The sequence below is a fragment of the Ipomoea triloba genome, chromosome 10 (genome assembly GCF_003576645.1).
Source record: "Ipomoea triloba cultivar NCNSP0323 chromosome 10, ASM357664v1".
Taxonomy (NCBI): Eukaryota; Viridiplantae; Streptophyta; class Magnoliopsida; order Solanales; family Convolvulaceae; genus Ipomoea; species Ipomoea triloba.
The window spans coordinates 6772499-6785354 of NC_044925.1; the positions used below are offsets into that span (position 1 = coordinate 6772499).

At 34.5% G+C, this 12856-nt stretch overlaps 1 protein-coding gene across 1 annotated transcript; it reads right to left on the reverse strand.

The window, feature by feature from the left end:
• Nucleotides 1-5449: 5449 nt before the first annotated feature.
• On the reverse strand, nucleotides 5450-10105 carry LOC116031867 (PTI1-like tyrosine-protein kinase 3). Its single transcript, XM_031274202.1, has 8 exons — nucleotides 9953-10105; nucleotides 9104-9284; nucleotides 7651-7904; nucleotides 7430-7556; nucleotides 7050-7323; nucleotides 6189-6321; nucleotides 5999-6085; nucleotides 5450-5897 (listed from the first exon to the last, which is right to left on the reverse strand). The coding sequence occupies exons 2-8, from the start codon at nucleotides 9195-9197 to the stop codon at nucleotides 5778-5780; spliced, it is 1089 nt and encodes a 362-aa protein (XP_031130062.1). The 5' UTR covers nucleotides 9198-9284; nucleotides 9953-10105; the 3' UTR covers nucleotides 5450-5777.
• Between the last annotated feature and the right edge of the window lie 2751 nt (nucleotides 10106-12856).

The following is a 12856-nucleotide window of genomic DNA, read 5'->3' on the forward strand; positions in this document are numbered from 1 at the left end:
TTATTGGCTAAAAGTACCCACTCTTTTTCTACATTTTCATTTATAACTTATTTATTTTGTCTTTTTTTTCTTTTAACAAAAAAAAATTAATTATAGATTAAAATGGTTAGTAATATTTCTATTTTTTAATATCGTGAAAGATGATAAAAGCAATTATAGAAATATCTACAATACATCCTGTTTGTAACTTAACCATTATTTTTATTTTCTATCTATTATATTTTCAATGATGATAGAAACTAAAATGAATTATTGTGTCAACTAAAATAATACCTTATAAAATGGAACGGATGGGATAAAATAAATAAATAAATAAAACTTAATTAATAAATATAAAAATATTTATAAAAACAGTTTGGGCAAAAAACTAGTTAATGGATTATAACACCAAATACAAAGTGGAACATAACCAACTATTTTCATGAAGGTTAGCCACATAATCGCTCTGTGGCAAATTATACCATGCACCACGGTGCACATAGCAATGTGCACCACGTACCTAAACGACGTCGTTTTGAGCATTGTAAACTAATTGTCCGTTTTTTTGGAAATCACGTTTTCCGTTTCGCCCGATCTCTGTATTTATGTTAATATTCTATGTATTTCAGGCAATCATTCTGTGTATTCTAGGCAACCGTTCTGTGTATTCTATGCAACCGTTATGTGTATTCATGTTAGTAACACATGTTGTGATGTGTTTGTGCATTCGAATGTTTAGGAGGATGAGTTCTGTGAATTTTAATTTATGTCAATATTCTGTGTATTCTGGGCAAACATTCTATGTATTCTAGGTAAACGTTCTGTGTATTCTATATAATGATTATGTGTATTATAGATAATGAATTACCTGGAGTCATTCGCGTCCACTAACATTTGTGTATTTTGGGTCAATATTCTGTGTATTCTGGGCAAACATTCTGTGTATTCTAGGCAAACGTTATGTGTATTATAGATAATGATTATGTGTATTATAGATAATGAATTCTTTGGAGTCATTCGCATCCGCGTCCACTAACACCAAAACGACGTCGTTTTACGCACGTGGTGCACATTGCTATGTGCACCGTGGTGCAGGGTATAACGATTGTCGCTCTGTTGCTTAGCTTTTCACCAGGGTCTTTCACAATAATAGTTATGTGGATTGTGGTCCAAAAAATGATGTTGTTCCGTGTAATTTTTCTTTCACGCGACCCACTGCAACATACATTTTTATAACTCATAATGTACATTATTATAAAATATACTGTATATTATTCTAAAGCATAACGCATATTATTCTAACCCAAAGTACATTATTCTAACACATAATGTATATTATTTTACCACATAAAATACATTATTATTTTAACACATAAAATACATTATTATATTTAATAATGTACACTATTCTAACTCATAAAATTTAACGACGTCGTTTTGAACTATGCTCCACACAATAATTTGCACTTTCACAAAATCCCCTTGCTATATTTCTTCACAAAAATCTACCACAAAATCCTCTTGTAGTACTTAACCACCAACCACTATTCTTCTCCCAAAACCAATCTTAATTTACAACTCCACTTAACAACCCGTTTGGTACACCGTAATTTGGTTGTAATTGAATTGAAATTCAATGAAAGCCTCAATTACATTGTTTGGTTTGACGGAATTGCAATTCCCTCATTTTGTTGAATTGCAATTCATGGGTACCCCTTATGAATTGCAATTCAATAGGTGTAAGAAATGAAAAAGGGATGTAATGACACTACTACCCTTAGTTATTATTATTATTATTATTATTATTATTACATACAAACATTTTAATCTTTATATCACTTCTTCTCTTTCTATTCCCAGTAATTCTATTCCATCCTACTAAACAATCTAATTTGAATTCTTACTTTACTCCACCTTATTCTTTTCCCTTCTATTTCCTTCTTCCAAACGGGTTGTTAATAGATTTCCTACTCTTCTAAACTGTAATTTATTCCTATTGAGTTTTCTTTTGTTGAAAATGTCTTCTATCTAGTAAGTTCAAGAATTGGGCTTTTGATTTGGAATTACCTTAGAAAATATTCTTAATTCAAGAATTGAGCTCACTAAAAAGAATGGATTTAATTTTAGAAAATAATCATGGAGGGTAATTCCTGAGTAATTTATTACGGGGTGTCACACGATCAATTATGGCGGTAAAAATGGGGCGATTGTTTGTCATCTGAGGAAACAACGATGGTTTCTTTGGTAGTGGCCACGGTGATACGAGCGAGTGGACGATGGACAATCAGTTCATCATGCTCAACGTCCTCCTCTAAATCGGTGGACGACTGCTCATTGTCGTTGTTGCCTAAAAAGAAGAACGTGGAAGAGTAAGGACAAAATGAACAATGTGCACGCGGTCAGGAATAAAAGGAAAGAAAGAAGCAAAACCTGGGTTGGCCGCGCCTGAAGGTAGTAGACCAGCCTTTTGCATGGCACTCAGGCGAGACCAGCAACGAGCTGAGAGGAGCTCTCCCTCAACCACGGTCCTGACCAGTTGCACGAGTTCAGGAGGACATGGTGGCCTTCTATCAAGCCGATAGTAGGCGGCTGCCCAAGTAAGAGGGAAGTCGAAGTGGTCGGTACTGTGGCACCCATAGTGGTCGGTACTGAAGGCAGTTGGCTTGACAAAAAAGAAATCTTCCTTCCAACCCTTATGGGAGGACTCCAGCCTATCCAAAAATTTGTGACCATCCCAAACACGAATTTGTACGTGCCCAGGGGCCACAGTACCGACCACAGTCAGTCAGAAAAACTGGTGGAAGAGTGCCAAAGAAACCTCCCTCTTGAGGCAATGAAGAACGACAAGGAAACTGACAAGAAGACGATGCGAGTTGCACACCAGCTGCCCAAGCACCAACTCGTAATAATTAAGAAGAGTGTTGAGAAAAGGGAGAATGGGGACTCGAAAACCGCAGCGAACCGAATGGTAGTATATACCAACAAAACCACCCTCGGTGGATTAGTGATCGGCCGCTGGCCAGCTTCTTGAGTTTCTACCGTCGAGCCTAGTAAACGACAGGTATGGGCATAGTCGATAGTAGAAAGAGAATAACAGCGAGGTATAGGGCACTCCAAGTCCTCGGAATAGCCCGAATCTCTCTCTATGAGTTGGGCCATGGAGGTGCCTTGGGTGGCGGCCACGGGCCGGAGAGAAGAAGAGGTGGTCGGGAAGATAGTGCCGCCTTGGCGACGGGGAGAAGAGATAAGGTAGTAGAGGACGGCATTTGCGGAAAAAGGCGAAGAAAAACGTTGAAGGAAAAAGAGGGAGGAAGAAACAGACCTTTGGAAGAAAAAACGACGGGTCGACGGTAGAAGGGAAGTGATCGGAGAAGAAGAGAGCAACCGGAAAAGTTAAAGGGAGAAAACACCAAAGAGAGGAAACAAATTGAAAAGAAGAAATGAGGGAAGTTGAAGGGAATTTATAGGGTTGGCCGAACGAGGAGATTGTGACACGTGTCCTGGATTAGACTGATGGGGAGCTGCTAGTAACGGCTGGCAGACAAGACAGTTACCGGCTCAGAAGGATATTCGACGATGATTGAGGAGACACAATGATTACGTCGTATTGATGGCGACGGTTGCAGAACCAGTCAGGGAAAATGTGACCAGTCAGGAAGAAATAAGCTCGACTGGTTGCAATCCAATAGAGAAATGGTTTTATGCTCAACTACACTGCAAAATTGACAAGGATGACTGCCCGCTCAAGAGCAATGTGCTTAAAGGAAATAACCCGGCAATTTACTTTCTCGAGTGGTTGTCTTTCAAGAGCTCGAGAAAGTGAGGGACTAGTGACAGATACCCTGATTAGGGTACCCGACCCGAGAAGACCGGTATCTGGAGCCCACCGACTGTCTAGTCTCGGCGAATATGTAGCCCGGGTCCTGTGACTTGTGCAGCTCAGTTCTTGTAGGCTGAGTGCTCTCTAAAAAAGCGGCTACCTTGCAGAATTTGGATACCCGGGGTGAGATTTAGGGAATTTTGCGTTAATTAGAATTTGGTAACTTTTGTGCTAGATTGGCACCCTAAATTGCCTTCGTAAATCATATTTGTTAAGAATTTTACTTATTTCCTTGTGTAGGCTTATTATTTTTGTATAAATACCTCATTGGGGTCACATTGTAAGGGATCTCTCTCTCGATTTTGAGTACAAGTACAACTATTCTCTTATTGTGTTCGAATATTTTTTTCTAAGTTCTACGGTAGTGTTGACCAACCGAAACGATTGTCGCGTAGCCATAAAACCAACAATAATAATTAAAAAAATTGCAGAGTATATTTGCAATACTTGTCAAAATTGCATCACATGGGAACAATTAAAATAATAATAAAAAAAGCCTCCACATTGAATTGCAAGCATCGCCTTTCAGGCGTGCAAAAGCAAATTATTGTGTGGACCATAATCCACATAACTATGTGGACCATAAATATAATGTACATTTTTAATATGCTAAAAGTACATTATTTTTGTACTGAATATACATTATTTGATAGTATATATAAAATAATGTATTTTTAATATTTTTTTAAAAAAAAATGTACTTTTAATACTTTTAATACTTAAATAATGTACTTTATGTACAAAAATAATGTACTTTTAGTATATTAAAAATGTACTTTTTATATATGATCCATACAGCTGTGTGGACCATCGTACATATAATAATGATTGGTGGCCTTACTTCTGCGTTTTAGGCATGTAGATAGTCTTTATCACTTTTACTCTCTGATGTGATAAATAATTACATGTAAAATATCTACATACAAAAATATTCATACAAAATTTCCTTTTTCTTATGCCAATTTTGTGAAGTGATTGGGTCAAATATTACATCTATTATTTTTCTTTTATGAGTTGGTGAGACTCCTTGCTAATGATTTCTTCTAAAGCTTTAAATTGGAGTATATAATTATGTGCAAAGAACGCAATTTCTCCTACATGAATTATCATTCTAAAAAAGAATTTTAGAAAGATAAATTATAGATTATTTGATATAACTTTGATTTATAAAAAATAGCTACTCAAAAGTGCACACGGGGTAAAGTCTATCTTGTGACTCTAGTCTATGAATAATCATAAGATGAATTAGTCTAAATTACCTATATTTGACTTAGCTCAAATTAAAAAAGCAAAAAAAACAATAGACAACTCCCATTACTAGTCAATTATGTAATCAACGGCAAATTATTGAGTGGACCATAATAAAAAGTACATTTTAATATACTAAAAATATATTATTTGTATACTGAATGTACAAAAAATATATTATTTGTATACTGAATGTACATTATTTGATAGTATGATCCACGCAGTTGTGTATGGACCATATGATTGGTAACCAACTTGTTTAAATTTGCCTCTTAATTGTAACTTGAGTGATATAAGTCCTTGGCTCACCAAAGGTGTTGTTAGCCATGGTGAAAAATGCAATTCTAGACAACCATAAATCTGCTTCACTATTATACCCCGTGCTTAAGCATCACAATAAAGCAATTCTCAATTAACATTATCACCAAAAGTGGGATTCACTAGGCCAGTCGACTCAGAAATTATAATGCACACAGAGACGAGGGAGGCTAGAGTGGAATTCCACAATTTTTTTAGAAGAATATCAATCGGCCCAAGTAAGCAAACCACAGAAATAAATCCTAAAATTTAAATCGAAACAAAAGAGATACTATATTTTAACACTGGGCAACCTGCAACATGTAGAAGAAGCTGCCACAGCCCACAGTCCGTGCAACCGATGGTATTAGCGTTAAACTTCCGGGGCAGGTGCAGCAGACTTCAAGAGTGGCTGGAGGGCCTTCACAACAATGCTCATGTTTGGACGGAATTCTGCCTCGTATTGTACACACAATGCTGCCACAGCTCCAAGCTGAAATACACAGCAAAATCATAGTAAGATCCAACCAAAAATAGATAAATATATTCCATTTGTCTAAAGATATCTCAAAGAATTTTCCATTGTGGAGAGACCTTTGCAATTCCTTTTGGAGGATATTCCCCTTTGAGTTTTGGATCTACGCACTGTTTCACTTTATCTTCACTCAGTCTTGGGGTGGCCTAAAAGAAAAAGAAGCATAAATTCAACCAAAGGTTCAGTAAATACAGAGTAGTAATTAATAAAGGATACCAAAGGAAAAAGAGGAAAATAGCTACTACTAACCCATGTAACAAGGCTCTGTTGCCCACGAGGCATGGTATGGTCCACGGGTTTCCTTCCCGTCAAAAGTTCAAGCAGGACAACCCCAAAACTATATACATCACTCTTCTGAGTTAGCTGTCCTGTCATTGCATATCTGGAAAACAACTTTAATCATATTCCAAGGTATATAATCAAAGAAGCTTGAAATCCTTATTTGAACAGGCAACATGTAACAACAGATCAAAAACCAGAAAAAGATTAAGAAGTTATATATAGACTCCATAGCATACTAGCCATTTAAGTACAATAATATGTCAAAAGATCCACAGAATTGCCAGAACAGAGAAAGGCATGACTGGTTCTGAAACTATGAACATAGGTCTTTTTCCCAATGACTAAAAAAATTCCTAAGATTTTCTTGAATGTGTTATACATCTTATGCATCTTCATACATTCATCAATAGTGCTTAACTGCTTACTGATATTCATAGGTTCATATTTGATGCTACCATATCATTCTCCATTTTCAGATAAATTGATATTTGAAATTTCCTCCACAAGAAGGTACTGTAGGTAATAACATCTTTAATTTTGTAGTCAATAAAAAACTTAGCCAATACTTAAAGCAGCTAAAACTCAGGTTCTTCATGCAAACACAGCTTAGAGAATTCAAAAAAAAAAATTCCAATAATTACATGAAGTATAGATAGCAAGGCTCCAGTGCAGAAGTAGCATGAGCCTTCACAAGCAAAAGACAAGGGGTTGACTGAATGACTGTCATTCCCCAGCCACATAACATACAAATAAAACAATAAGAAAACAACAAACTATAAAAGCTTTAAGAAAATATTTTATTAAGGGAGACAGATGATAAGGCATTACTCTGGTGCATGATAGCCAAAAGTTCCCAGAACTCTAGTAGAATGAAGCCTGGCAGCCATATCAGGAGCTTGGTTGGAAAGGTTAAAATCCGCAATCTTTGCTTTGTAGTCTTCAAAAAGGAGCACATTGCTGGATCTGATATCCCTGTGTATAATAGGAGGTTGGACCTTCTCATGCAAATATTCAAGTCCCCTTGCAGCATCTACAGCAATCCTTACCCGCTGCATCCAATCAAGTGTAGGACCAGGCTGTGCCCCTTGTACACCCTTCCTTCCTGTAAATACAAACATACTTTATGAATCTTCTCTTATAATGACTTCATAATACAATTCACCGTTGGGTCAATCAGATATAGTCACAATGAGTGACGGTTTGCATACCGTGCAATATATCATGTAAAGATCCCATGGTTGCAAACTCATAAGCTAATATACGAAGGTTCCCTTCAACACAGTAACCAAGCAACTCAACAAGATTTTCATGCTTCAATGTTGAAACAGTGGAAACCTAACAAAGAGAAGCAAAGAATTAGAAAGACAGAGTGACAGATAAGCCACATAGGGTAAGAACTAAAGGAATTTATGCAAAGTTGCATACAAACCTGAGTCAAAAACTCAACATTTGATTCTTGCTCAGATGAAGTATCTAGCTTCTTCACAGCCACAGCCTTGCCATTATCTAGATTTGCAAAGTACACCCTTCCATATGATCCTTCACCAATTAATGCCTTTGATCCAAAATTGTCAGTTTTTTCCTTCAGTTCATCCAGTGACAATTCAGGCACCTGAATAGTTGGTATTGGTTTTTGCACTTCAATCTTGGCAGGGGCTTGTACCTTTGATCCTTTTGGGTGGCCTGAGATATCAAATATATAGGAAGTACCAAAGTACATAAGAGAATGCATGTATAATTGATCTACAAAATTAAAAAACACACAAGAAATATAAATTGCAACTACTATGGTAAAAAATAACAAAGCATGTGATAAAGGTCAAGAAATCATTGAGCAGCTACCACAAAGAGGTTCCTTTGTACAGAATTTGTAGTAGTTCCAGTCTACCCCTCCTCACCAAACTCTTTCTACTACTACCAAGTTATAAATTTTGCCAGGGCATTAATATGCCTACACTAAACATTCCTGAACAATCTTCTTCATACTATTTTCCATCTATCTTCAGTTTTGGCCACCTCAACCATACCACAACATATTCATTTAGATATGATCCTTCTTTGTACTCCCACATGTCCCTCTAGCATTTTCATCTCCACTATGACCATTTTATGGCATAGAGTCCACAATGTATAGCTGGCCTAGTTGTCATGCTGTAGAATTTTTCTTTCAGTTTTGCACAAATTTTATACACATAACATCCCAAATACTTCTCCACTTCATCCAACCAGAACTGACTCTAGGATTTACATAACTCTTACTTGTTTTTTTTTTTTTTTGTTTTTTTTGTTTTTTTTTTAAAATTTCTTACAAAGAATAGATCCAAGTAATATGAACTTTTAGCTTTGCACATACGAAGCAACACTGGAAGACCTTCTAGGTCCAAAATAAAAATATGCTTAACTTATTCCATTTTTTCCTTCATATTTTGGGGGAAGAGGAAAGTTTTTTTTTCTTAATTTAGTTTAATTTAATTTTTTAGGAGGTGGGGGGGTGGTGTTGTTTGATATTTTTATTTTCTTCTAATCTAAACTTTTGTTGTTAAACTTTATAGAAAAGTACTACTTTTTAAAGGTTACTTAGATGCTTAGACAGAAACCCCAACCAAACATTTAAATTTTAATATAGCCCTCACTCGTAAGAGGATATTTTCTAACTCTAATGGACTATGTTCATTCTCTTGAATCCATTACTAATCAACCAGTTGAGCTTATTCAATCCCAAGGTCTGAAATTTCATCCTCTCGAAACAAATGGAATGTCATGACATGTGATGCTATGAAGGGAAGTATCTAACTGTTCCAATGAACACAAATTATACATTCTGAAAGAATGAATAAAATAAACAAAACATTTCAGCAGAGATGAAACTGGCAGAAACATACCATCAAAATGATTCCCTGGGTTTTTGTGGACCTCATTTTCATTTGATGGGTATGACTCCTCTTCTTGGCAGGAGCAGCACAGCCACTTCCGCATCCTAGCTCTTTTTGTTAATTAAAGATTGTTCTCTGTACTTGTGATTCTAAATTGAAAAACGCTAACTGGGAGGAGATGCATGTGCCTCTGCAGCAAGTAGGAAACATAAATACATAAGAATAGCTCAACTGCTATGACACTAAATCAAACTAATACTCTAAAGGGGTTTTCTAGAGTTGTGAGGGCAAAGTTTAAAGTAGCATATTACAAAATCCACTGCTAAAAATGCTTTGCACAGGTAGAGAAATATCAGTGCTCATGATTTCATTATCTTATATGCATAGTGACCTAGCACTCCATAAAAATTAGACTGTAATATCAAAGCTACACCAAATCATTAATTGAGCATAATTATCATCACTTGTATTATAAGAATGCATCAAAGAATTGAGCACTCGAACAAACTAGTATACTCACCTAGCTTCTTAGATTTCATTACAAAGTACCAATTCACTCTCTCCATTACCCCAAAAAAATCACTACGAAAATTGAGCACTCGAACAACCTAGTACACTCACCTAAACATCATTGCCCACTAATACAACCAAATCCTTGTAGTTATATACAAAAAAAAAAAAAAATACAAATATCAAGATGGAAACAATTCATATGTACAACACAGCTGAGTAAAGAATCATCGAAGCTAAACAAGAGTGATTGAAATTTACATTTGAAAGATACATGACAACAGAAAAAATAATCTAAAAAGAGTATAATTTAACTAAAGTCAGAGGAAGAAGGAATCGGAAACTTACCAAGAAGATTTGAAGAAGAGAGAATTTTGAGTAGCCCTAGTAGATATCTCACTGTTTACGCGTTTATGAGAAAATGGAAGAAGAAATGATTACTTAAAAGAAACTTTCATTTCCCCTTTAGATAACGTATACTTTGGGGATACGTTTCGGATAAAGTATGCCCAATAAAGATTAATGGACTGAGCCCAATGCTCAATTGCTCATATATTCCATTGTTATACGGCAAACCATGGTTCATATATTGTAAACTAGTTTTATACGCGCATTGTATGAATCGGTTAATGCCCAATGTTTATATTTAAATAAATATTTGAAAGTATATCAATGCAAGATTATATAGGAGAAGTTTATACATGGGTAATTGAATGTCGAATTTTTTTATTTAAATATCTAACTCAAAGTATATGAATTCAAGATAATATAGAAAATTCATTATAATTATTACTAAAATAAATGTTTGCAACCTTGTAAAATCGATAGTCTAAATATTTGGTCTATAAATGATAGTCTAAATAAATACTATTTTTAATTTGAATTTTTCTAAGTGGTTCTTAATTCTCTTTTGAGTAACATTGTCATTGTTTTCATCTTTACTATTTGTTCTCTTCCTTTTTGTTGGTAGTGTGTTATTTGCTATTCGGATATTATTGGTAGCATAGATGACAACGTCATGCAATGAGATTATGATATAGGAGTTATGGACTTTCCTTTAGGTGTTCTGCTTGGGGTTCATTTGGTTCAACCATTATTGTTGAATGAGTTATTGTGGATAAAGAAATCCCTAGTTTAAGAAAAAAGATTAAATAAATTAATAAAAATTTGAAAATTTAAAATATTATGTATTCCAAAGATATTAAAAGGTAGTTTATCACTTCAATTTGCTGGGTAATGAGTTATTTGAATACTTTCCTTGTCAACAAATCCCCCAAGTAATAAATATATAACATTATTTTGTACTATAACTTTGATATTTAATTACAAGATATTGTAAAAATAAGATAATGGACAACGTAATGAATATCAATTGATAAATTTGAATGTAAAGAATCTTTGCATGAGAGAAAATAAAGACAATATAACTAATGAAATTATTTCTCTTATTTAATTTAATTTTTTGATAATGAATAATTTTTTCAAATAAAGGTATAGTAGACACATAATTCTAAATTAAAGAAATACATATGTATAATTTTTTGTTGTAGCTACTAATTTATTTAATTTAATAAGAGTAAAATAGAGTGATAAACTTAATTATGTCAAATTTGATTGAGATGAGGTTCGAACCTAAGACCTTTCTTATATAAATATTTGGGTAAGTTAAAAGTTAACGGAATATTAACGGAGAAGAGAATATTTAACGGAAAACTTAACGGATAATCATAAAAGTAAGGTTAAATTAGGTAATCTCTATTATTAATATTAATCTGAATTATCTTAACCATCTATTTGATTAAACAATTCATCTGAACCATTCATTTGATTAAATAATTTGACCGCCATTTTTTCTACCCATTTTAGGCCTAACTCTCTTTGGCTCTTATTAGTATAGTAGATTATGAGTGTTGAATGAAATTGTAGTACAATTAAACTGATACTATAATAAAAATAGTGTTTGAAATTAAAAACAGAGCTCATTCAACAACATATATTGTCAAATGAAACTGTAATATAAGTAAAATGATATTGTAGTGTTATTATAATGAAACTAGTGTGTGTAGAAAATGAAACTAAAATCTAAAATCATTCAATAAAATATATTGTCAAATGAACTTGGAGTGTAACTAAAATAATTCTTTAGCATTACTATAATTAAACTAGTGTGTGGAACATAAAATTACATGAGCACTAGTGTCTATTTGCTCAGAGAATGTTTCGAGCGGTTAACTGTCACTATTCGAGTTAACGTTTCAAACCTTAACACTTGCAACCTTTCGGTTTCGAATAGTTGTCTGTACTATTCGAGCTACTTCTCAAATCCCCTTCTACTCGAAAGGTAGGCCATTTCACCATTCGGCCTTTGCAACCTTTCAGTCTTGAAGTTTTATACTCTTCGACTCTTCAACTCGAACTCTTTTGATCTTCAATCCTTGGATGCTTAGTCTCTGGCTATCCGAAACATAACCATTCGGTTTATCATTCAGACTATTCGAACTAAGAAATCGAGTTCCTAAGTCTAAGAAATAAAATAAATTGGAGACTAAAATTCCTAACTTTTAGTATAATCAAAATTTAATTCATACTTGTTCCTAACAGTTGTTAGTTAACATCAGGATTAACCAACTCCCTTAAAGTCATCTCTTCTGCCATGTTCACAGGTCCTTGTTCCTCTTGTGGCACTCTAGAAGATGATGTTTGCTTTGCTTCTCATGCCTCTTTCCTCAGCCTATGCTCTATTATATCAATATCAAGATCAAATTGCAAGTCACCTTTACTAGAAAAATGATGCATCAACTTGAAAAACTTGTACGAGAAAAATTTTAAGTCGTTCCCCAGCAACGGTGTCAAATTTTGGCCGAGTGTCAAACTGCCAAAATTAATTCCTCTCCCTAAAAAGAGCAATATAATGGTGATTAGGGATCATATCCATAGGCAACAGTCGGTTTACTTCTTTTAGAACAAATTATGGGGGGTTTTTGAGTTGCAATTAAAATAAAATGATTCAAATATAAACTAGCAATATACTCAAGAGTCAAGATACAAGTGATAAGAATTCAATGAATAAAAGGTTCTAGGAATATAATTATATCCACAATGGTTCAAGCAATAGATTGTCGTTGCAAATATAAGCCTAACGATTGCAAAATAGGCTTGGTTATAGCAACCCAAATAACCACCCGGACACCCATCCTTCCTAAATCCGTTGATAACTACGAGACGTCGAGACCTCTATAGTTATTTTCCTTA